This window comes from Trematomus bernacchii, unplaced genomic scaffold (genome assembly GCF_902827165.1).
Source record: "Trematomus bernacchii unplaced genomic scaffold, fTreBer1.1, whole genome shotgun sequence".
In the NCBI taxonomy this organism is placed as follows: domain Eukaryota; kingdom Metazoa; phylum Chordata; class Actinopteri; order Perciformes; family Nototheniidae; genus Trematomus; species Trematomus bernacchii.
In genome coordinates, this window is record NW_022987966.1 from 1,053,090 (window position 1) to 1,080,413 (window position 27,324).

At 41.0% G+C, this 27,324-nt stretch overlaps 1 protein-coding gene across 1 annotated transcript; it reads right to left on the reverse strand.

Annotated features, from left to right (window-relative positions):
- Positions 1-493: 493 nt before the first annotated feature.
- si:ch211-14c7.2 lies at positions 494-27,249 on the reverse strand. Its single transcript, XM_034115943.1, has 5 exons — positions 25,194-27,249; positions 21,974-22,167; positions 19,745-19,854; positions 17,307-17,421; positions 494-2,419 (listed from the first exon to the last, which is right to left on the reverse strand). Exons 1-5 carry the CDS (start codon positions 26,836-26,838, stop codon positions 2,291-2,293), a joined length of 2,193 nt encoding a protein of 730 aa, XP_033971834.1. The 5' UTR covers positions 26,839-27,249; the 3' UTR covers positions 494-2,290.
- Between the last annotated feature and the right edge of the window lie 75 nt (positions 27,250-27,324).

Below are 27,324 nucleotides of genomic sequence, written 5' to 3' on the forward strand. Positions count from 1 at the left end.
AGCGGTCTCGTGTGGAAGGACACGTTTCTTGAGCCGATTCCGTGTGGACGGAATACTTTTTTGATATCGACTAAGGTTCGTTTTCGTCTCCGTGTAAACGTGGCCTGAAAAACATAACTTAACATAACATAACTGTCGAGCCACAACAAATATAAATTAGCACATTGAGGAAATGTCTGCCTTGGCTCAGGATTTACAAGAATATGAAACCACACCACTTTCACATTTATGATATTGAAAAAGTGGGGTGTCTTTAACTTTAAAAGAGAAAGAATACTTTGGATAATGCTAGGTTCAGATTAGAAATAAACCAGGTCCTAATGTCTCTATTATTTCTTTTATATACTGTACATTTCATTTTTAAATAATTAGACTCCAAAATGTTAATCTTTTAGCTTTCTCAGACAGCTGAATTTGTGTTGGTTATGACTTGTCTTGCATAGGTGGATATGCAATTTTAAAGTATATAAACACGTGACAAGGAAGCAGGTAGCCATCACACAGTATCATTTTATTACATCAGTTACCAAGGTGACAACTCCTCCTCATTTGAACAGATCAGAAAATATTCATCTTTTTCTTATTCAGCAATTTGTAGTTTTGTACAAATGGCACACACACACGCACACATTCACACATATCATATATCATCACAAATGATTGAGCTGAAATATACAACGCAGAGTGAAATAAAGTCATAACATGTAGTGGTACGTCTAAATTAAACATGTACAGTGGAACACAATGTGAACAATATTGTTTTTATTGGCAGCTAGATTCAAGTTTTTGCTGGTGAAGTGGAGTCAGCTGAGAGTGAGGAGAGAGGCAGACAGGAAGCCAGACGGAGAGACAAAGGAAACAGAGAAACATCACGTGCCAGAATGATTGGTGGAGTCCACTTCAGATTGTGAGAAACAACACTGTGTGTCTGCCTCGCTCCGTTACCTCGTAAACATTGACACTTAACTGCTGTTCCTGTTGGCACTAACTGGAAGACTAACTTGTTTTTCTGAGGAACCAAAAGTGATTATTTCCTGTCATTTCTGTAGCAAACACACAAAGAAAGCACATGCGTCTGGACACATCTTCAGAATTCTGCGAGTGAAATAATGCTTTACTCTGCTTCCAGTGGATCACATGATTCTCTGTTGCTTCTATCTTTGAAAAACAAGAAATGGAGAGCTTGGACATTTGCATGAATCCAGCTGATGTGGAGATATGTTTGATACAGCAGGTTTCTGTGGGGGGTGGAGGGGTAACAGCATGTTTGAATAACGATTTCCTGGGGTTATGAGGTCGAGCCGCCATGTTAATGGGGTGACAGCAAAAAAAGAGCTGTCACTGCCTGTTTTTCTCTAACAAAAACATAATTTCAGGTGGGCGTACGGAAGCTTTTTGTCACTATTTGTTTAACTTTATTCAGCGCTGCATGTTACAGCAAACAGGAATGCCTACTTTACTTTGACTTACTCAGTGACTCTTTTTTTAAGCCTTGAGGATTCAGTGCTAAATAACTATTAATATAATAAGAAATAACTTTGCAAATCGCCATCTTAAAGTGTCTGATCCTTTGAATAATTGCAGGTTGGAACAGAAACCTTTTGCTCTTATTGCTTTCTTCCTTTTCCACATGACATGAACACATCAGCTCTACATCTTTCTGCCAGAGCTGCTGCAGAGGAAGAAAGGATCTCATGGTGGAGCTACAGACAATGTTCTGGATAGGAAATCAATGTCATATTTTGCTAAAGATAATAGAAAAAGATCAAGGGGAATAAATGTTTGCCTGTTTCATTTTAGATAAGATAGTTAGCAAAGCATGCTGACCTTCTAAAATCATGAATGCAAGAAACAATGATTTATTTAGAATCCTTCCTCCCTTTTTCTCAACCCATTAAGATTTCTTCAAACAACGCGACCATTTCTGTCATACAGCAGCTCTGACACGGTGACATATTTCTATTAAGATACAATTTAAATCTATAATAAAATATTAGGTAGGAAAATATCACTCGGAGGCAGAAAGCGAAAATAAGAAGAGAAAGTGGTGGAGGTGGACACGGTGGCACACGGTGATGGAAACACTCCAACAGGAGCTGGAGGAGACAACTTCTGACACACAACTGTCGCTCTGTTTTCATCCGACTTCACAGCGGCTCAGGCTCTAATAACCAGGAGGGTGCAAAGGTCAAAGGTCAGTGTTTGACAGATAGTACATGTGTTGTAAATTCAGACACTGCAGTCCTTCAGGAAAACGTTGATGCATCACAGTTCAAACAGAGCCGCACTGTTACTCCATGTTTCTGTTGTAGTCATATGACAGCCGTCGCTTAGCAGCAGCGTTATGAGCGTGCTGATTGGTCGAGGGGAGGCCGGGGGAGAGACGGTGATTGGCTGTCCTTTGGGGGGGTCTGCTTTCCTGCAGAGATTAAAACACAAACATGCACATGTGATGTTAGCGTCCCAGGGTTCATGAAAGGCGCTATATTCATTTCAGTTATTATTATTATTATTAGACTACTGAGCACAACCCAGGGGTTTACTCTGCTGAAGCTGATTTATCAATGTGTTGGTCAACAGAAAATGAAAAAAACAACAATCTGATTCTGCATTATTATTTAAAGCCTCTGGGCAGATTTGCTGCTTTCTTTTAATTCGATTTTAATTATAAGATTTTGTCTGTTGATTGAACAAAACAAACCATTTGGAGACATCACCTTGGAAATTAAAATCAGCAGTGCTGCAGGGATGACTTTTCTTTTTTGGCAGACCAGATACATCTTCGCACAAAGCCAATGGGATTCTTCTATTGTACAGTATTTTGGTTCAGCTTAAAGTTTTGTTCAGCAGGATTATTTTTACAAATTAAATATATATTTTGAATTTCCAGAAGTAAGAAAGCTAACTTTAGACTACACCACAATGACATGACTTCATTTTTCCACTTTGTTCAGCATTACAAAGTTTACTCACCCTGACAATAGTTCAATTTAGCTGCTTGCTAACAACCTTTTTTAACACACGTGAAAACCTGGGGTATTTACTGACGTATTTTATGTTAGAAATAAATGTTATTGCATTAACTACACACCTTATTTGATGGATCTAACTAGAAACCCACATTTCTTTGAGGTGACGGAACTGTATATGCAAATATGCTGACTCATTCCCGGGTTTTAGGACTCATTCCTGCAGCAGTCTATCGTAGTGGAAGCTGGAAGGTACGTTTACAGATATTGTATTGACTCCCTGTGAACAGTCTTTTGAAAAACTGTCAGTGTAGCTAACTGGTATGTGTTGTGTGTTGAATTAAAAATCCCTTATATTAATAACTATGTGAAGTCGTATATATCTTTTCATACCATATTTCAACCAACAAAGTGAGTGCGAACTCCACCACTTGTGATTTCAAATGTTAGATTAGATTTAGCTCAAAGCTAAAATCCGGCATGTTTACGTTTTAAAGCATTATTTGTCTTAAATGTTCATCAATATGCATTGTCCCTCTTCAAATAAACGATTAAATTAAATTAAATGTATTGTCTCCAGGGGCAAATTCATTTTCACAGCACTGTAAATGAACACAATATACATACAATAAATAAATGATCCGAAACATCTTCACATTTACATTTATTTAGAACCAATTATCCAAAGCCAGCCTCAATAGGTGCACTTACTTTGCCCATATAATTAAAACTAAAGACTAATGGTTTGTCTCTTTGTTTAATAGTATGTCTACAACATGTTTGTATGCAACATACAAATGTTGGGCTTCATCAGCAACAAATCCCAATTACATTAACTATAATTTTACAAATAACATTATTTCCATGAATATTGTCGAGCTCTAGTGGTTTCTACTGTAACCCATTTGTACAATAATCTCAACGTTAAACACATTATTGAAACGTTTAACACATTTCACTTTATTTTTTAAAGAGAAACAAATCAGTAACTAGAACTGATGAATGTTTCTCTAAGTAGTTCCCTTCCTAACTCAACCTAAATGCAATATTTATAGATATGATACTTTACAACAAGTACAATATCAAATAAACGTATACACAGTGTGGAGTTTCCCACTCTGCTCCCCTGCACAAAGGTTGAGGAGCAGTGAGTCACACAAAGGTCTCTGTAGTTTTCTCAGTGCTGTAACTCAGAGTGAGCCGGTTCATTTATCAGCGCGGTGTGAGCAGTGTTTTGCATATAACAGCGGTCACTTCATTTGAATGCAGCTGGAGTTGCTCATTAGTCAAACAGCATTATCAGGTCATTTTACACGCTGTAAGGCTGCCCTGACAAATTCAATTTAGAAACCTTGAAGCTTAACAAATGAAGAGTGAACTCTAGGCACTCTGTTATAAATCCCTCTGCATGAAATGATGTGAAGAAAGCATGTGTGTGTGTGTGTGTGTGTGTGTGTGTGTGAGGAGATAGAGATCAGTTGCTATGAGAGGCCGTCTAGCTCACAACTCATACTTGGTCTTACAAACAATATCAGAATCTCACATGTACACCACCAGACTCTTTCACACGCAGTATCATACCGTCTTTAACGTTCTGTCATTCCTTCCTTATAATATATATAATATAATACATTAACCGTGCTTTACCTGAACCTCATCATGACGCTAGAGAGGACGGCAGGATTGTAATTTCCCTTGTTCAGTGAATGCAATTATTATGTAAAAGATTATTTCCAAGGCACACCTTCATATGATCATTATAGTTATAATGAGAAATAAGAGAATAAATGAAAACAGTTATGAAATACTAACTATGACAGTAAAACAAGAATACAGTTTAAAAGGGGGAGTGATTTGTAAAATATCTGTTTACAGTTCTGTTTCATAGATCTCTTAATGTTGCTCTCAAAGTGCACCAGATTAAGGCATTTAACTTCAATATTTAAAAATTGAAGTTAAATCTTCCCGGGGGAGCATGCCACCGGACCCCCCTAAAGGATGTTAGGTCCACTCCCCACTTATAAAAATAGCACTTTACCCCGACTTACACAGCCTATATGCCGTGAGCTGATTATCGAGCCTTCATTGTAACACTGTGTATCTGCGTGTGGGGAGTGTTGCAGTAGAAAATTCCACTGTAGCGCCCGGTACCTTAATGGGAAACCCTACATGTTTGAGCACCCTCTATGAAACGTCAAGCTACCCCACAGCACTCCCAAAAAGAAAATCTCTGGCGCCGCCACTGTGGGCTAAGCCCCGAATGTTTCCAGGTCCAGGAAACGCCCCTGGCAGGGGCGGATCTACCGGGGTGGCATGGGGTGGCAACTGCCACCCTAAAAAATAGCCTTGCCACCCCAGCTGCCACCCCAGTTGGCATCTTTGTTTTGAAAGAAAAGTTGTGGCTCATCGGACATTTATGAGAGAAAATCTCTAATGTCCGAGTGCAAGTAAATGCAGCACAAGACGCGAGTCTTGTAACCCCTCCCTGGTGCGAGCTTGGAAATATGATTGGCGGCGATTTCATTTGAACGGGGGGACGGCGCAAAACGAGAAGCATTCGGACTCAAGTAGATGGAAGGAATGAGGTATTTGCGGTCTACAATGACAGAGAAGAGACTGTCAAGTTTGGCTGTACTCAGCATTGAATCAAAACGCACTAAAGCTTTGGGTCTTAATAAGTTTGTGAGGCGTTATGCTGAACAAAATGGTAATCGCCGCATTCAGCTGTAATAGGCATGTCAACTTGATGCTCTGCTCACGGATGACTCGATGAGCATAAACAACTGTTAAGATGATGACCTTGTATGTGTGTATTTTTCTTTTTCTTTGTGGGGGTCTGCCCCCAAAAAACAGTTTTAAGTCCTGAGAAAGTCAAATAAGACGGTGTGTAAAACTACACTGCCCAGCCAAAACAAAGTAATAACTTTGATTGAACTAGGCCAGTAGGTAAGGACTTTCCACTGGATAATAACTGCAGCGATGTATATGTTTTAGCTGAATACACGTTTTTTAACCCTAACTGATGCAATTAGTCACTTCTTTAATGTTTGTTCTTTCTGATGTAAAGTCAAGGTTGTAACTGTTTGCAGTAAAGTCGTGGGGCGCTGAACTGTTCCTTTGAATCTTTTGAATTTTGATACATGATATAATTACTTGTCTTTCAAATTTGAAGGAGGGTGAGCAAGCATCTTGAGGAACATTCATCATTAACTCCTCCAAAAATTATAGTTTATTCAATAATAAATGAATATGTGAACTATAACAGTGATTGACAGCTGATAGGAATAATATGATTGTTAATAGTATCATATTCATTCAGACAAACATCGATGAGACAGTTAATTAATGTACTTATTGCAGCAGGCTTCATAGATTTGGTACCCCTGCTGGTCTAAGAGTGAAACAAACTCATTCAGTTATTGTTCAGTTAAAATTCATTAAATTATGTCTGCCACCTTATATATTTATATGTAAGGCTTTACTGATGTGCCACAATAATGTCACCTAATGTTATTGAGTTAAAATATTAATATTGTGGCGTTAACATTGATTGATATGACTGCGATTAAATCAGCATATACTTCTGCCAGGGGATGCCACCCCTCAAAATCTCCTGTCACCCTCTTGCCACCCCATGAATATTTGTCTAGATCCGCCCCTGGCCCCTGGTAACATGTATTGTGTTTATGTGATGACATTTGGAGATGTTTAAAGTTAAACTCAATGACAAAATGCGTTAGCATTCGCGCTAGCGTTAACATACATGCTAGCGTTAGCCATACTAGGCTGTATACATGCTTATTGCACAGCTAGCATTAGCTATATTTACCTTGTTTACACTTAGCGGTCGTATTGGTTAATCTGTGTATGTTACACTTGCATGTATGAGATCATTAAGTGCCTTGTATCTTCTTTTTTTATAGTTTCACTCCGTTTGAATGTCAGTGGACTGCAGTGGCGAGCCGTGACTTTTATACCTAGGCCCATAGGCGGATTTTGCGGGGGGGCAGGAGGGGCATTGCCCCCCCTAGTGGCTGAAATATGTTACAGCATTACTACGTCTAAAACTGTTCCAATACAAATATTTCGTATATCAATATTTTAATAGATGTTAAAGCCTCTGCTGTCGCATCTGTTGCGCTTGAGGATCTTCGAAAGACTGTTAAAATGGCAGCTATCCAAATCTATACAAGATGCTCCAGTTAGCACTGACTCTGCCTATCGGGTCTGCCACCTCTGAGGGAAGTTTTTCTGCAATGAGGAGAATTCAGAACTGGTCAACGATGGGAGGAACAAGATTTTCCTCACTTGCGGTTCTTCACATTGAGGACGACAGCTGTCACCTGAGGGGATAGTGGACATATATGCGGAACGTAAAAAAAGGCGTCTACTTCTGCACTAAGGTAGGACACTGGTTAATAATATTGTAGCGTGTTCAAGTAACCAAGGGATATAGTAGTTATCAAATAAGTATAAGATGTGCACAGTTATATGTTATGACCCACTGTTGTTGGGGGGAGAGACCGCCCCTTCCATATGAGTGTGTGTGTACGGCGGGCATGAGGCGTGCATGACGGGACGAGTTGTATTCGTATGTGGAAAAGTCATACTCAGTGCGGTGAACGCTGGCTTTATTGCTACTGTATCCGTAGCACCCCACGCAATAGTTGGGACTGTGTACTGACGTCAGTAAAAAAGGTTTGCCCCCCCAAGTGCAAATGTCAAACTCCTCCTATGCCTAGGCCCTCTGAACCCCCCCCCCCCTTCCCTCGAAAAAAAGAAGAGTTATTACGTCACAGCGTATACTTCAGCGGAATATCAAAACAACGGCCCGGGGTGCAAAACGCATCAATGACAGCGACCCTCTACCACACAAAACAACACCATTTATATAAACACCTATCATGACAGGGCACCCACAGCCAAGTAACAATTACAAATGAATTAAGTCGGCACGGCGGCCCACATTGAAAATGACTTTTGATGATCAAATCACTTAAACATAAAGTCCATCCTCCTGTCCTTTTGGATGAAGTTAAGTTAAAGTTAAGTTAAAGCCTTTTATTGTCATTGTACACAGAGTATAACGAGATTCAGAGTGCAACTCTGTCCCGGTGTGCAAAAAATACAAACACATACAGAACACTAAAAAAACACGGCCATAGGACAGACACCATAAACAATCATACGGGGGAATAAATAGTTAAAAATATTGATATAAAAATAGTATATAAAGTGCATTCAAAGTGTGTGTATATGTGAGAGAGACGGTTGTTGCATTATGTGTGGTGGTTAAGCAGCCTGACGGCCCAGGGGTAGAAACTGTTTTTGAGTCTGTTTGTCCGTGAGTCGAAGCTCCTGTATCTCCTCCCAGAAGGCAGGAGAGAGAACAGTCTGTGACCTGGGTGAGAGCTGTCCTTTATTCTTTTGTTAGCTCTGTTGCGGCAGCGGGAGGTGGAGATGTGTTCCAGAGAGGGCAGGGGGCAGCCGATGGTTTTCTCTGCCATCCTGATCACTCTCTGCAGGGCTTTCTTGTCTGCAGCTGAGCATCCTGCATACCACCCAGAGATGGAGTATGACAGCACGCTCTCGATGGTTGTCCGGTAGAAGGACACCAGCAGCTTCTTGTTCAGTCGGTTTCTCCGAAGCACCCTCAGGAAGTGTAGTCGCTGCTGGGCCTTCTTAACTGCTGCAGTGGTGTGTGCTGTCCAGCTGAGGCTCTCCGAAATGTGAACCCCCAGGAACTTAAAGGTGGAGACCCTCTCCACTCTCTCTCCATTGAGGTGAAGGGGGGCGTGTACTGGACGGTGCTTTCTGAAGTCTATGATGATTTCTTTTGTTTTGCTTGTGTTCAGATGTAGGTTGTTAGCTGAACACCACGCAGACAGCTTCAGGATCTCGTCTCTGTATGCCGACTCGTCGGCTCCCTTATATATTTGGCCGACCACAGTGGTGTCATCTGCACATTTTATAATGGAGTTGGAGGGGTGGGTGGGAGAGCAGTTGTGTGTGTAGAGTGTGTAGAGTAGCGGGCTCAGCACGCAGCCCTGCGGGGAGCCAGTGCTGAGGGTGCGGATGGAGGAGCAATAAGGGCCTATTTTCACTGTTTGAGGACGGTCTGTTAGGAAATTATTAATCCAGGCGCATAAGATGGAGGGGAAACCTAGGCTTGACAGTTTTTCCACTAGTATGTCAGGTATGATGGTGTTAAAAGCTGAGCTAAAATCGACAAACAGCATCCTTATATAGTTGCCTGGGCCTTCTAGGTGGCTCACAGCTGTGTGAAGGACCGTGGCGATGGCATCATCCGTGGATCTGTTGGCTCTGTAGGCAAACTGATGAGGGTCGAGGGAGGGTGGGAGGCTGGCTTTGATGTAGTCGGCTATCAGTCTTTCGAAACATTTCATCACCGCCGATGTTAGGGCTATGGGCCTGTAGTCGTTGAGCTCTCTGACTGGTGTCTTTTTGGGGACAGGAATGATGGTAGCCGTTTTCAGACAGGATGGAATGCAAGCTTGTGACAGGGACAGGTTGAATATCCTGGTCAGGGCCCCTGAGAGCTGGTCAGCACAAGCTTTGAGTACTTTGCAGAGTACTCCATCGGGTCCTGCGGCTTTTCCAGGATTCACAGACCTCAGCGTCTGCTTCACCTGATGTTCTTTGAGAGTGGGAGGTGGTATGGAGCTGGTAGTTTGCAGGGACAGAGGCAGAGTAGAAAAGTGGGGGGGTCTGCTAGCCTCAAAGCGGGCAAAGAAGTGGTTTAGCACTTGATGGCGGGGTCATGCAGCTGATCCTTTGCCACTCAAATGTATCATTGTAACTCAATCTTGAAAATGACTCGGTTAATAATTTCGCAACGATGTCATCACTATCACTGACATGAGCCATCATGAACGAACTTATGCTAATCATAAATCTATCGATCATAAATATATCGATTAGATTTATGATTCGAAAATTATAAAAGTAGGGTAGACATGTGGATATTATCCGGCTGAACAAAACGTGCATTTATCTAACAGGTTCGTTTTCCACAGACCTTATTTAGAGCTATTTTCCAAAATCCTATGGAGAAATCCCATTGCTTTTGTGTCGAGGGAACCAGCAGCTTCCTTCCGGGTTTTAGGACGCGTCACTGCACCACTTGCATAAACTTCACAGCGGGCGGAACTTGTCGTAAAGTCCGCGAAAATAAAGCCCACCCATTTAGAGGGAGGATATGATTGGTCAATTGTACTGTCATTTGACATTACTCTCTCATTGAGTTACTATAGCGGGCCCTCTGTGAATGTACAGAGGGACCAACAAGCTCTCCCGTCTTCACATAACTCGCAGACACGGCCTTTAACCCTTCACATTCCAACAGAAACTGAACAGGCAGATTCGAAGGATTTATTTCTTTGGAAATGTTATTTTAAATACAATTAAATCAATTTATTTTGGTAAAACTAATGAAAAATGTAACTAAAAACATATTTAAATTTTCTTTTTTTTTTTTAATGTTTTCAAATATTATTTTTTAGAATATCTTAGGCCCTTGGAGAGGGCCTAGAGGGCCCTGACGGCTCGCCACTGGTGGACTGTGTAAGAAATTAAAATCAATATTGAATGACGTAATTTAGCTTAAACACACAGTAAGACTAAAACAGTTTTATTCTGAAAACAGTTCCGATTAAAGTTTACTTTGAAAAGCTGTATTGAAAGACGTTGCCGTTGACAACAAGGAACACTTCCGGTTTCACGTTAACATCGATTACAGCCGTTAAAATGCATTAAATAAAAAGTCATGAAAGAGTGTATGAGGAGAAAAGGCGTGTGGAAGTTATACAATGACCACACGACGTTTAAATTCTCTATTATGTGCGATATCGGACATTGGAGAAAGAGGTGGGAGAACAACGTCACCAGCCGCCATTGAAGGAGGAGCGCTGGATCGATACAGACGGAGGACAACGCGATCTCAGGGGGTCCTTCTCAGGTCGACTATTTTCATTTCCTCGGTCCTCGGTCCTCGGTATCACCGGAAGTTGATTTGTCTGCGCCATCTTGAGTAGCGTCCAATGGCTCTTATTTCTGCCGGAGGACCGAGGATCGAGGAGCGAGGAGCGATAATGGAGGAGCGATAACCGAGGAACCACCAGACCATCCTCCGGGGAAATCCTCAGATACTCGCCCCGCCCCCTTACTGTGTATCGCTCACTGATTGGACGATGCAGCGCATGCACTGATCTGATGCTTCTTGACATGAGAGCAGAGTTTCCCAGCGGAGTGAAGAAAACACATGAAACTCACAGGACTCACTCCTCAGTTTATACCGTGTTTTGTTTCAATGAATGCATCATTCAGTTACAAATATGTGATATATCTGAACAACAAAGTGGTCAAAAATTATTTTATTCATTTATTGGAAACATTTTCATGATCGCTTTTTCGTTTTACATTTTCATTCATTGTCATTTCCATTCAGTCAGTCATTAAGTGCTATTTAAAATGTTAATTTGCTACATATCCACACAAACAAAGTGTGCAATGATGAATGTTAATCTAACTGGGTTTTGATAGATAACATATCTCTTTTTCTTCTCTGAATTATTTTATTTCTATTGTGCACTCTAATCAATATTAATCCAACTATTGTTCGTTTATACATTTTAAGAATGGCGTTTATCTCTTTTGAGAATGAGTTCTTATTTTATTTAATGTATTTGGGTCTACAACAGATGATACAAATGTTTGTGTCAGTAAATGTGTACTAACAGAGGCGGGGGTGTTTGTGAAAATAACGGGGACAGAGCTGCTGTCAGACGATCAGCTGTGCAGCGTCATCACATAACGGACGTCGCTTCACGTGACGCTCCGGAGGAAAGGACGTCCCATTGCTCTTAAAACTCATTTCCCTGCTTCTCGTGGTTTCCTTGCGTCTCTCCATGCTTCCCTGGTGGGAGGGACCAGTCGCAGGGAAACGACGCAAGTGAGGGACGCAAGGATTCCATTTAATCGACCTGAGAAGGACCCAGGGACTTCTTCACCCTGCCGCCTCCACACCACAGCTGTGCTCCTGTACTCTCTCTGTTTGTTTCATTACCATGCTACTTAATTAAAGTACCCATTTGAACCTTTTCAGAGACTTCATTCGTCTCCATATTTTAAGCTTCTCTTCATGAACAACGAACCGAAATCAACAACTGCAAATAATTCAATAAAGGAGCATGGCTGCTCATTCCCTGGCTCTCAAAAGAGTTTGGCTGGCTGTTTAATCTATGTTCACACTGACAGTACAACACATAGAGAGAACAGTACACCTATTGTGTAAGTACATACAAGCAGGTCACACAGTATGATCACAAATAGATAAACTCTGTTAAAAATCAGTTTTTATTAAAAAGTACAGGCTGCATATGTGTTCTCAGCCTTATTAGTGGTTTAATAAAACAGATATTTCAACGTGTGCCTACTTTGTTCATGTACTGTTGAGGTTAATTTCAGTAGTTGTGTGCTATAATGTATTTACAAAGTGTAAAGAGGAGGCAACTTTAGAATAGGGAACCTGTTCAGGTCAATTAGATTCAAACTACTAGCGTATTGGTTATGAACAAGACTTCACTTTAAAATAGGAAACATATTCTTAGATAGAAATACCTCATTTTGAGTTATTTAGACTTAATTAACACTTATAGTTTCATGTCTTGTTACATGAGAATAGATCATATTTGTTAGGTGTTATTATGGGAGAATTACTATTCTTGTGGTATTACTGCCTTAAAAGGCCCATATTGAGCAGAGCATATTAAGACCCAAACTCATATACAACAACTTCCTTACTTGCAATAAATAAGCACTAATTAGAGGGTTATTGAGGAAAAACTCTCAACTAATGGCTTATTACTTGTAGAATATGGCCATGTAGAATAAGGCATTAATAAGTGTTTTATAATGACTAATAAAGAGCCAATATACTGCTAATATGCATGTTAATTAACAACTAGTTGATGGAGAATTGGTGTACCTGTTGTGCACCGCCAAAAGTGTTAGTCAGTCATGTTTCATGTTGTTATTTTTGTATTGTCTTTCACTTCCTGTTTTGTTTTGTCACGTCTCATTTCAGGTTCCTTGACTCCCTTTCCTAATGTGTTCTCCCGTGCTCATCAGCGTCAGGCCCGCCCCTGATTGTTTTCACCTGTTCCCAGTTATCTCCTGTTTATATTCCCTTGTTTCCCTCTGTTTGTTGTCAGTTCGTCTTGTCCTGTCCTCATGCCAGAACTCTGCTCATCCACGATTGCCTATCTTGTCACTTGCTTAAAGTGGACCGATCATGCTATATTTAAATGATATATAAATCATCATACCTATATAAGGTATATTTATACGTTTCTGTTTTCAAAATACCAAACAGATCATGCATTTTAGCCATGCCTCATTTCACTCTATGTGCTGTTTGCTGTCTACGGGGCTGATTCTGTGAGACCACGCCCCCCTGCAGGAGAGGGTAGCCGTGCTCTGATCAAGTCAAGAGGGGGAGAAAAAAAGATCTCCGTCCTCCGTGTTTTATTTATATATACAGTCTATGGTTTTATTATATTATTATAGGCCTATAGAGTCGTTATTCATTTGTTTTAAAGCTCAATAAATAACAAAGAAGACCTTTGACCGGCACTTTTCTAATTTTGTCCGGAAGATTTAAACTTTAACGGACATCTTGACCGGCGAAAGAAACTGAAACTGAAACTCTGCCGCACGGTCCCCTCGTTCCTTGGAAGAGGCGGAGAGGTGGGTGTTTGTCATCTGCTGGTGGACTAACCGGAGAGAATTACAGTGCTTGCCTTGACAGGGAGGGATTGCATTGAATTAAAGCAGCGGGAGCAAACGCTTGCCTCGGGGAGGGAGAAAAAAAGCCACAGCGGAGAATAAACAGAAGGGTAACCATGGTTACCATCGCTGCTTTTGTGGCAGACTACAGCGCCACGTACAGGCCTGGCATATGTACTACAGCGTCTCCAGCGCTTTCGACCAGCAATGGCCGTGGCCCAACCCCACATTCCCCTGAAAGGTGGAGAGTTGGCCCAATAGCCGTAGCGCCACTTCTGTGACGTCATAGAAGTGTTCAAATCTGGATCAGTCTGTATCAGATCCGTTGCAGCCCCTTTTTTAGAGATTTGGGTATGGAGGAAAATAGAGAGGGTTGTGTTTTCTGACACTTGGTGAGTTCCCTGGAACACCGGGGACACATATTCATGTATAAAAGACGTACAAAAGTGCATTTTGCATGATAGGTCCCCTTTAAATTACGCTCCTGAAACTCTGTCGTAAGTTTCTGTCCTCACGTTGTGAGCGATTTATGTTAAGCCTTTTTTGTCGCCTCTATTAAGAGTGTTGTTTTCTTTTTGTATATCCTTTTTTGGCAAAATAAAGTATATTAATTATACTTTACCTCTGGCTCCCGGGTCGTGCATTTGAGTCCTTATTCCCTTGTGTAACCAAGTTCTTAACAGTACCTTAAAGTGGACCTATCATGCTATATTTGAATAATATAGTATAGGACCATACCTAAATAAGGCATATTTATACTTTTTTTTTTTCAAAATACCAAACAGATCATGCATTTTAGCCATGCCTCATTTTGCTCAATTTGACATTTTTTAGCTCTGTTTTTGCAAGGGCAGATTCTGTGAGAACAGCACCATCTACAGGCCTGGCATATGTACTACAGCGTCTCCAGCACTTTCAAACGGAAATGGCCGTGGCTGTCTCCTCCTGATTGGTGGAGTTTTTCCAATAGCCGTAGCGCCACTGTCCTGACGTCAGGACAGTGTTCAAATCTGGATCAGTTTTTATCAGATCCGTTGCAGCCCCTTTTTTAGAGATTTGGGTATGGAGGAAAATAGAGAGGGTTGTGTTTTCTGACACTTGGTGAGTTCCCTGGAACACCGGGGACACACATTCATGTATAAAAGACGTACAAAAGTGCATTTTGCATGATAGGTCCCCTTTAATATAAAGTGTTACCAAAAGTTGTTATTGCAGCTCAAATTTAGCTAGCAGTGCTGTGAGCAGCTTCAGGCTTTGTTTTCAAGGCTGTAAACCAGTCAAGGAATGAATATTTAAACTGGCGTTCCTTTTAAAGTATACTCTCTCACAACCAGTACAATGTCCTCTCACATAAACTGTCATAAGGTCTCAAAAACACAAGCATTGTCTTTCACATACACTATAATTCTCTCACACACACACACACTACTATACCCTCATACGTACTACAATTCCTCTCTCATTTACACTATCATTCTCTCTCACACACACACTATACCCTCATCAGAGTTGGGTGTAATAATATTACTTTTGTCGGTAATGGAGTAATGTAACGCGTTACTTTTATAATTCAGTAATCACACTACAGTTACTAACATTGCCCGACACGCGTTACTTCGTTACTTTTATAAAATCAGTAATCACACTACAGTTAGCCTACTAACATACAGAATTACTAGATTCTCCCTTTGACAGACAAGAGGGATTTCCGCCGCAGGTTTATATTTACGTAACATTTGCGCGACTTGCGTGTCCACATGCAGTGCATAAACATGGCTGAGTCAACAGCGATAACTTTCGAGGGGTGGAGGTATGCCCATTATTTTGAGTTCGTCCGAAGAAAGGACAAGAATGTGACGGTGAGGTGCAAACTGTGTCCAGGCCAGAAGCTTTTATCCACTGCTGCAAACACAATGTCAAACCTCAACAAGCACATGCAAAGACAACATGCTAACGTGAAGCTAATAGCTAAGGAGGACATCCGAATCCAGAGTGAGGATGTCGAGTAAAGTAACGAGTAACACTGTAGGTGCGCCGCATTTGCGCTTCAGATGAGGCTCCCTCCGCAAAATGAAGCACCCTCCGCAGTCTGCGTGATCTGCCTGTAGGGAGGGGCGGCCCTGCGAGTAAAGTAACGAGTAAAGTAAAGAGTAAAGTAAAGAGTAAAGTAAAGAGTAAAGTAAAGTTACTTTATGTAGAGAGTAACAAAGTAAAGTAATATATTACTTTTTTTTAAAGTAATATGTAATATATTACTTTTTTTGAGTAACGACCCCATCTCTGACCCTCATACATACTACAATTCCTCTCTCACATACACTATCATTCTCTCTCACACACACTACTATACCCTCATACATACTACAATTCCTCTCTCACATACACTATCATTCTCTCTCACACACAAAGTTTTCTATTTTGCATACACTACTAGAGTATTATATTGTAGTATGATGTTGTCTGCAAGTGGGAATAATAGTGTTTCTAAGAAAGTACAGTTTGGTATGTAAGTAAGTTTGATTTATGGCCCAGACAAAAGTGTGTGAAAGAGAGTATGATTGTGCGTGTAAAAGTGTTTAGCAATATGTATAAAAGAGTTTAATGGTGTATGTGTGAGATTCTGATATTGTTTGTAAGACCAAGTATGAGTTGTGAGCAGCTCGACGGCCTCTCATAAGTTACTGTAACATTAGCTCAGTGCCGGCACTCAGTGCCCCGGCACTTATTACCCCAGGGCATTTAGTACAGATCGCGCTCACACCGGAATAAATTCCCTGAGGGAAGATTACGCAAATGAGCCGCTGACTTCACTTCGTCTTCTTCTGCTTTGGGTTTACTGGCAGGCCGCAAACAACTTCACGGCGTATACTGCCACCCGGAGTCCCCGGCCGGAAGTCCCCGGAGTTGGGGACTGGCTTCAGTAGAAGCTGCTGGGACTCCCAGCAGCTTCTACTGAAGCCTTCCGAGTAAATCACCAGAACGTCGACACCTCCTCATCTCCACCGCTCCCATGTTTTATTTTGTGTTGCCATAAGTTAGTCTCTCTGCGTTTGTGCGCTGGGTGAATGCTGCATCACTGTCCCATGTTTACAGGCTGGGGGAGTAATGGATTACATTAATGCAGTATGGTGAACATCTGATTGGTTAAACCATGTGCTCATGTGTCTCATTGTTGCTGTATAGGCTACTGCCTGAATCTGCTTAATGGAAGGCAGGTTTTCCTATCCATAAAATCATTTCTGATCCTAAATATCTTGGTTTCTTCTTTTCTAAGGTCACATTGTTCTGTTGTCTTACATAATACACTTAATTAAAAAACATCTTATTGATATTTCCTTTCTCTTGTATTTATTTGCATTGCATTTGATATTGAGGTGATTTAAAAGTAACAGAAAGTAATAAGGTAACATTTACTTTTGTATTTTGATACTCAGATTAGGTTATTGATTACAGTATTTACAGGTGGTAAAAGTGATTTACTAATTGTAACGGAATACATTTTTAAAGCAAGTGTGAACGGTCTTTACTCACAGTGCGCGGCGGCTCCAGGTGGAAGGTCCTCAGCAGCAGGTCACGAGACACCCCGTTCCCTCTCTTGTATTTCTGGCAAATCATTTTGTTCAAGTCATGGAAAGTGTCCAGCAGCCTGCGGGTGAGAGCACAACAACATGTTGTTTTTCTCACAGTGACAGGAGTGAAAAAGGCTCAAATTTGAGGATCAGACAACCAATGTCTAACAAAGTCTGTTTCTAAACCAATTTCAACTGTAAAACCATAATGTGCGTCAAAGACACACTCTGCCATGTGAGGGTCAATCCATGCTTTGTTTTTAGATGCAGTTCACCACAATAACCACCGGTGTCTATGATGTGGGAATCAGTCATGGTGATGATCCCCACACATATCCACCCCGATTCAAACATACATTTTACATCAAATGAGGTGTTTGTTTAAATGATTACATCTTTCCACAAGCTCTTCATCTCTTGTTGGTGTGACTATAAAGAGATACATGTCTTGGTGTCGGATACACATGAAATATCTGCTTATATTCTGCAGGTCTCTCTTGAAAAAGAGATCGATGATCTCAATGGGATTCACCTGGTTAAATAAAGGTTTGAAATGAAATGAAACATTGTTTTTTGACGACACATTATTATTATATACGACCAAACAACTGCACTTTTATGAATGAATAAAACAAATCCCATTGCACCACACAGAATGATGCTTTGTTCAATAAAAAAGTTCAGAGACTTGGAAAATTAGAAACAAAAAGCACAAATCACGAAATAATAACCTGAAAGAATCCAAATAAATTAGAGTAATATGATTGTATGTGCGCATGTTTTAAAACAAAACCTCAGGAGAGTTATGCTAAACAAATTACTGTATTTCTAAAAATGATTCAATGGACAACAGAAAACTAAATATGTACGATCACAATGGCATGTTGGCATTGTGGTTAATATTTCACGGCTGTGCTCTGTAAAAGGGAAGGCGCGATAACCTTTTTTGGATCAGTGAAATAATTGTTCTGCCAGGTTGCATTGTTTCTTCTGCACTTGTTTGGAGTAATTTATATTTATTTGCCATCTGTTTGTTTTGTTATTTTCTTGTATTCTACGAGTGAGATTTGCAGACCAACATTTTTTTCAATTTGAACTAAATGTGTAACTTATTCTGAATAAAAATAACCAGTGTTCCCTTGAATGGACACTTGTTCAAAAAAGTGACAATCGTGAACATAACCAGAAGTTGTATAATTGACTGGATTTGTGTAGATAACCTCCTGAGACCCAGAAAGAAAAAGGTTTCACATTTCCTTTTTTTTTTTTATTACACAAATCTTTAGGGTGGTATTAACATAATGACTAACAAAAACAAAAAAATTATATTTTTATTTTTGTTTTATTGTGTGTCCTTTGTAGAGGACATCGGGTGTTAGTTATGCGAAGAATAGTATACAAACAACATTAACATACAAGTACATTTAGACAACATTAGAGCACAACAACTCAATGCAACAAATATTGAGCCCTTATTTGTAGAACTCCATCCTTTTTTGAAATGCAGAGATACATCTGACACTTGAGGCACTTGATGTATGTGTTCCCACTGCATCCGTCTGCCATGAACCCTACAGAAACCTACGTGTTAGTTTTGGCCCATAGTGGACTCTATTTGTGTTATGTAAAATGGGGGAAATAAAAAGTTAGCAAATCCCCATGCCCTCCTTAGAGGACATTCATAAAAACATTTAGTTTTAGGTCAAATAATTATTACACTGCTCTGAAACTCACTACACTAACTCCTAAGATGTTCCCTTACTATAACTAATTTAAATATTGACCTCACAACACTGGTAATTACAAACTTAACCATTTCTCTTTCTACAAATAGTGCTTGTGTTGATGGACGCCATTTTGAAATACAATGAAATTATCTTTTTCAAAGCCACACCCCATCATATGTCATATGTTTGAAAAGCCCAGGATGTCCTCTGTGGAGTACAATTGGACTTAATGCTGTGGCATGTATAACCTCAATGTAATGGACCAAAACCCAATGTGCTCCACAGAGGACAAAAATGAATGGGTGGGTCTCTGGAGGTATATTAGAAAACATATATTTCCTTTAAGTAGTATTGATGTAAACTGCTCAGCTGTTGCCAACTTGCAGGCTAACTTGCTGCAGTGTTGCTGTGTTCATGTCCTGTCAGATTTGCAGTAAATATGAGCTCCCGACAGGAAAGAATCCTCCATGTCATTTTCCTAAAGCTGATTACAAGCTCGTAATGTGGGATCTCTCTGTCAGATCTGATATATCCTATTACAAATCGTTGGAATGTGTCAGCACAGCCAGTAAACACGGCAGCAGATCAGCTGATATTCAGACCACCAGGACCATCAGGGGACTCAGAGTGACGGAGTACCCACTCAGGGGGCTCAGAGAGACGCAGTACCCACCCTTGCTCCTGGCTGGCCCGGCCCCTGAGGAGCTGGCTCAGCATGGGGACGGTCTGGAGGTCACCGGGGTCATCTGAAGACGAGGGGAAGGCTGCAGCAAAGACAGCCGCCTGCAGGAGACACAAAGAGACACCAGATCAACTACAGTCTTCAGTTCATCATGAGAAGTTAATACTGGAGTCCATTAAATGTCTTTTCATGGCACTGTGAGAATATGAAACAACTCGTATGAAAGCGGTTTTCTTCCAACGCCCTCCTTCACTGCAGCTCTCGGCACAGCTCATTTTTCATCTGCATCTTTTCACTGCGTTTAATGTCCACTGGGACTCCTCCTGCAGTGCCGGCTTCTTTTTTTACATTTTTAAAGGAAAAAAGCACTGAGAGCTCAGACTGGTCTAATGTGAGTTACAAAAACAGTACGCAGATTTAAATGACGCACCAAATCAGTATAAAATTAAATAATTCATGACCAATTTATTTCAGACACAGCCTTTGGGGTACAACTGCCCTGATAAACGTGGCCTGGATTTATAAACAGAAACATATTCAACACACTGTGTGTTTATTGTTGCTATTGATTCACTTTGAGAGACTCGGGGTCTTATAGGCCAGCAGCAAGCCTGAACCAACCTTTATATTTACAGTCTAGAGTACCAACACATTTAGCCTGCAGCTGGAAGATAAGTGAGCTCAAATCAACAGGTCAACGTTTTTAAAGTGACCTCAGCAACACCTCAAATACTGGACCTCTTTCATTCAAATCCTCTTACAGCACCATGATCACAAGTGTTTGACTTCTTAGACTTTGCGTCATTGGTACCAAACATGAAAAGAAAAAAGCAGAAAATAAAGATCCAAAAAATAAAGAGGCACATTTTCATTCTTAAAGGGGTCTCTTGACTTCTCAGCTCAAGTTACTGAATACAAATGTGCTCTACAAGTTAGGTTTTTTTAGTTAGGCTAGAATGTAATGATGTTATTCCAGTTTAATAAACTTGACCTCACTGTAGCTGCTGCGACCTCATACTGAGGGCAATGAGATCATGTATGGTGCTATATAAATAAACTTGCCTATGGCTTTCCTGGGTTTATTGACAATAAGGGGGTTTCTTGACAGTTTCCAGATCAGAAGAGCTCAACATTACTGAAATAAGCTTTTTCTTGAAACATTTTAAAGTTGCTATGTGTGAGACATACCTGTTTTAATAAAGCAATCTTAAAGCACTAGTGGATTTACAGTTACTAAGTTACAGCACTCTTGATATTCTGTCTGACTCGTAATAACACTAATTGCAAAGTATTTGGTCTGTCTCGTACTTTACAAAAAATACATTCCAGGCTGAGGTTGGGAGAGGCTTTTCTTGAACTCAAGGGCAGCCTGGCCAAATCTTTTCTCTAATGTGCAGCCCTCTTTTAACCAAAGGTTTGACCAGAACTGTGCAGGCTTAAAGTATTTAAAATTAGGTATTGGTGATATTGATGGTGAGCTTTGACTACAACTTAACCCCAGAGTTTACCTGCAGATAATATTAGATTCAAACACTGTTTTTGCATCATCATTCAACAGAAATGCACCAAAAAGATACACATTCCGACTGTGATGGATAACTTACTAGCTTATTATTATTGAGCTATCAACGAAGCTAGTTGAAGGCAGTGATCTCAAACCGTCTTTGTTGTAGGATTTTTCAAATGATTTTTGCAATTGTAAGCAATGAATAGCTGGTTTACAGGTAGATAAAGCCGGTTGAGCTTAAGTTGATCCGCCATTAAGGTTAGGTTTGAGAATCCCAAATACACAAAGCCCTAATAGAAGAGTCGAATGGCTTACAACTTTGTATTTTACAAGTAGAACAAAGGAAGCAAAAAGCCTTGTGAACTTCCATTTCACCTGAATCATCCTCGACTGGGTCTGAAGATTACAAGTCTGAAAATGACACAAATCTAGAGTAAAAAGAATCAGAAAAAAAGTGTCTCGACCAGACTACTGTGGCCCACATATATAAAGAACAATGCATGGAATAAAAAAGATGATATCTCTGGGTCTGCTGACTCAACTTCACAGGGCGCTGCAATACAATATTATGCTGAGGGTTAAATGAACAGAGTTTTTCAGTGAATTCTCAGAGAAATGGATGCAATCTCAACAGAAACATCTGAGGCATAATTACCACATTATGGTTTCATGGAAGTCATCTTTAAAAAGCTGAGAAGACTTGACATCTTTACCAGATTCTGATTGGTCGGTTCTCTTCTCTCCTCCACAGTGCTGGTCGGCCACCACTGTCCCACCATGTCTCCACCTTCATCTGACCAGTCCTGAGGGAAGGCTGTCCACGTGTCATCTGATTGGTGGATTAGGCTATCCGTCCAGCCTGGTGTCCAGTGGGTCGGCTCCCCAGCGAGGGCGTGGTTTCCATGTGCTACACACACACACACACACACACACACACACACACACACACACACACACACACACACACACACACACACACACATCATAATTAACGCTGTCTTTTCCTAGTTTTAGTTATGTTTTTTCTTTTTACCTATACCCACTATGTCTTTATATTTACATTAGATTTGTTTATTTATCAAAAATGGTGTGAATATTTTTTTGTTAATGCACAAATACTCAACAATTCTTGTTATAAAAAAGATTGTGATATTAAAGTATTTCCTATGACTAACTAAACCTTTATCCATTGTAGATGTTAGCTGTGTTATAGCTAGAAAAACTGATGGCTAAGACTGGGCTACAGTTTTCATGCTTCTACGCTGTACTAGCATTACTTTAAAACTGAAACAACACACATTGTTTAACCTTTTAGCATATTTATTATTACATTTTCACAATCCTAGGAAGCAGCTTGTAGTGTGAACGTCTGCACCAGAATTACAGAGTCAACACACAGGAACACACATTTGAAGTTGGTGTTGGCTTTGTTTTGCGAAATCCTAAAGATTTGGTATCTGAAGAGTAAATATAGGATCGTAGCCTCCCTGAAACCTTGGCTTTCATTTTGCCTTAACAATTACATGAATCAACTCGTTGCAAGGAAACACGTCATTTTTGTGTGACATAGTTGCTGTAAATGATGCTGTTTGCCATGCTAAAACATCCCTACCTCCCATTGCTCCAACTTATCATGATGTGTCTATCAGACACTTCAGTCGTCTTTGTGTGACTTTCTCTTTCACCCGCTGCTCCATAACCTCAGGCTAACTAGAGACCCAGGCCCTGTTTGCTGCCCCCCCTCCCTTACCCTAACTCTGAATGATTAATACCATGTAGCAAGAACAAGAGATCTGTTAGGAATTCATGTCAGGACAGAACAGAGTCTCAGTTTCCCTGCAGAGCTAAGTATTGTTATTAGTCAACTCATTTTTCTTTTGTTATTTTTCGAGTTCCACAATCAATTCCTTCCGAACAATACCTGTAGTTTAAAGGTTTGTAGTCTAATGATTACTGCAAATTACATTTATTTTACTTCCTAGATCGTTATCTTTGAAAACTACACTCTTGTGTTTTATGGAGATCTTTTAATGATTTTTATGCAGATTGAAGGCAACCATTTAATTCTATTCATTTCAGTAGTATATGAAAATATTTGAACATACTTCTTTGTGCTTGATTAAACCTCTATTCAGTGACAGCAAGCATTAAGTCTGCATGTAGTAGCATTGGTTTAGGTCAGGGGTGTCAAACTCAATATCATCGCGGGCCACATTCGCATAAAGGTTGCACTCAAAGGGCCGGTTGTAACTATATAAATATATAATATATATATAAAATAATGTATTATATTACATTATTGCCTCTGAATTGGATTATTATCGGATAGGATAATAACTTAGTAATTAACTACGTCTGAAAGCAGAAGTCCAGGGCAAATAATTGCAAGTCTCTTCAGTGCGCATGTCACAAAACCAGGCTGCCATGGAGTATTTCAAAAGATTCTCACCTTTACTATATATAAAATAATGTATTATATTACATTATTGCCTCTGAATTGGATTATTATCCAATTATTATTATTATAGCTAGTTCATTCAAAGGCTTGGTTTACATCAATTAAATTAAGTTATGCTTCAACGTCGCACAATGGAGATCAATTACATTTTATTTAGCCGTGTGTGTGTGTGCTGAAAAATGATACAACATTTTAATTGGAACTAACTTTCAAACAAAGAAATAGTCACAAGGAAATCTGGATAATTCACAAAACAAAACGTCATGTCATTTTGGTGAAGGGACCTTTAAAAGTACATTTGCAAAAACACTGGAATGGTCCTTCAGCTCACGATAACTCACACAAAGGGATTTCTGTCAACGGAGAAAGCAACTTCTGCTGATAAATCTTTAGCATAACTTTTAAGGTGGATGCTTACAGGTGGATACACTGAGAAGAAATAAATAGTAAATAAGATGAAACCCCGGATTAGCCTCATTTGGCTGCACAGTGGAAACTTGGCTTAGGTGATTAGCTAAAGGGAGCATAATGAGGAAACATGAAACCCAATTAACAAGGAAACAGAAAAGCACAAATATATCACACACTCAGGTGCATGTCATAACTGTTGGCTATATAAGAGCTGAGTATTATTGAAAGACTATTATTTAGGCATTCAGGTAACATGTCTTGCTGATGACATATTTTCGTACTAATCAGGCAGCCATGTGTTGCTATTCCAAAGGGTGCCCCCGTATAAAGCTTCAACTTCTTTTTGTATCATGATTTAAATAAGAAAGCTAGGTGCTAACATTGCTGATCAATGTGAAAAAGGAATGAGATATACTTCTGCAAACACATGCCTCAACATGGGTTGAGAAAAGCTCTTCCAGGTGTGCAGAATTATCTTTCACTGTTAGATCATAATCGCATGTAAAGGAATTTAGGTACATATTGATCTTATTGATAATGAATGCTATGGCTGAACAGGAAAAAAGGTACTACAAATGAATGACTGTAATATGGAGTCACTTTGTATATATTGACTGTTGTGCCTTTTTATTTATGCCTCTTAATGTTTTTTATATTTTTGTATTCCTCGGGAAGGTGATAAACAGCATTTCTGTATCACACACACACAAGATGGACAATAGAGTTGACTCTGACTTGTGATTTGGTGTGGCCCTTTAAATCAGAGTGTGTGCATGTGCATTCCTGAGACTGTACAAAAGGGTACGTTTGCACTAATACCCTGAGCGAGTGTGAAAGGTCTCTAATGTTGTTCATTTCTGACAACTTTAAAAGACTCCGCTTCTGAGGCCTTGTAATGTCAGCTTTGTTAACCAAAGGATCCTCTGTCCCATGTCCATTCCAAGCAAAATGGCAAAATCACGTAAACTCTGAAAGATACCAGAGAGATACTAAAAGAGAAAGACAGAGAGGGAGGCTAACCAGAATACACAGAAAGAGACAGAACTACAAACGGTGAGACTCACCAACACGTTCTCTGCTCCCACAAGGCACTGGGGCAGTGGTGGATCCCTCGCTCCAGGCCGGCTCTCCCTCCGCCTGCATGAATACTCCAAACTCATCTTCTTTCTCCTTCCCCTCCTCCTCTCTCCCCCCCTCCTCAGTGGCCACGGTGGAGACCCTCTCCGCCTCACCCTGCTCCTCAAATAGTCTCCTGAGCCTCTTCTTCCCTTCCTGGCCTCCTTTTTCGTCTCCTTCCAGCACTCCGACCCTTTCCTTCTCCACATTCTCGTCCAAACAGTGCAGTCTGGTTTCCATGGAACTCAGGGGCTGAAAAGTGGGGGCAGGATTAGCCAGGGAGAGTGCAAGAGAGGTGGGGGGATCAGCACAGGCAACAGTACTGCCGGTCTCTCCAGTTGCTTCAACATGGGTTGATTGTCCACAGGTGTCTACAACCTCTTTCCCCCTTCCCCTGCATCCGCCTGCAGACTCCTCTATCCTCCAATTGTCCATTTGTGCACAATTTTCACTTTCCTTTTTGTCATTATCCTCCTGTATGGAACTTTCATTTGTGGGACCCTCTGTATTTCGTTCTTTGTCACCTTTGCCCTCAGCATTGTCCAGCTCAAAGCAGGTGCATTCCCTCCTCAAAATCTCTCCAGATGTGTCCTCTTTCTCCTCTGTATCCCCTTCATGTAACTCTGCTTCTCTATTACCCAACACCAGCTCGTCTCTGGGCCCTGCTCTGTTAAGCTCAGTTGTACTACAGTTACAATCGCTCCCTGTTACGTTCCTCCCGTCTGTCTCAGAAATGGAAGGATCTCTGTGTCCTGGAGGCTTAGACGAGGCTTCTCTCTCCTGTAGCACGCTGCCATTTCCTGCATTTTGAAAGGAAAACAGGGGTTTCCTGTTTGTGTTCACAGTGTTGTTCTCGGCAGCCGCACAGTTGGGTTCTGGTTGCACAAGTCTGATTAGATCCAGTTCTCCTTTAGCAATGATTCCTGGGTCTGCCACCCCTTGTTGATACCCCTCAAGGTGATCTGTTCTGGAGTTCACTTGCTCTCTCTGAACACAAATCTCATGGTCAGTATTGAAGGTGCTGCCCTCTACAGGAGTGGACAGCTCAAGGGAGACTGCAGTGCTGATGGAGACAGAGACCTCCTCATAGCAGTCGGATAAAACCGGGAATTCTGCAGGAGTCCGATTGATGCTCCCTTCCTTCTCTTCAAGATCCACACTCTCCCTTTCTGTGTCAGTTTTTTGATCTGCCCCAGACTGATCAGGACATCCATTCATATTAGGTGCTACTTCTTCACAGGGGTGTTCACTTGGTTTTCTGTCATCAAGATCTCTGTTAAGTCCTAAGGTAACATTATCCTGTCCAGAGTGGCCATGAGGAAAATCATTGTTTCCAGTATCTAGTTTCATAACCTCAGAGTTGTTATCCTCCTCTCTTTCTGAATAGTCGTCCTTGCTTTGAGAGGTTTGTGTCTTCAGCTCCTCGTTGCTCTCTTTTCCAGTCTCTTCACCATCACAGCTGCTGTTGGATTCTGGATGAGAGTGCTTAGATTCTAGGTCAGGGTCTACAGCCCAAACACAACTAGATGACTCTAACCCGCAGAGGCCTCCCTTCTCTTCCTCCTCCTCATTCCTTTGCATGTCCTTCCTCATTCCTTTCCCCTCACCCTTTATCCTGTTTGAGGTGCCTCTTCTTGGACTTTCTCCTCCCTCGTGTCCATCCTGGCTTCCCCTCCTCTGTGCTCTCCTTACACACCGAGCACAGGTTCTGGGAGAAGCGTTGTGGCAGCATCTAGGCCTTCTGCTTGCTGCGTCTCTCTCCTGCCTGGCTCTCCTGCTGTCCTGATGCAGGCTGGGAAGCTGGTTACTGGCCAGGCGTCCTTTGTCTTGCTCTTCCTGCCTTTCTCTTGCAGGATCCTCCCTGCTGCTCTGCTGCCTCTCTCTGCTCACGCCTGTTTTCTCCCGAGTATTATTTGACTTCCTCCATCTCCGGCCAGATCGCACCCTAACCCGGTTTACTCCGGTATGTGCCGGCGGAGTTGGCCCATTGTCCTTCCTCCCGCCTGGGATGCCTATGCCTCCTCCTCCTCCTCCTCCTCCTCCTCCTCCCTCCTCCTCCTCCTCCTCCTCCTCCTCCTC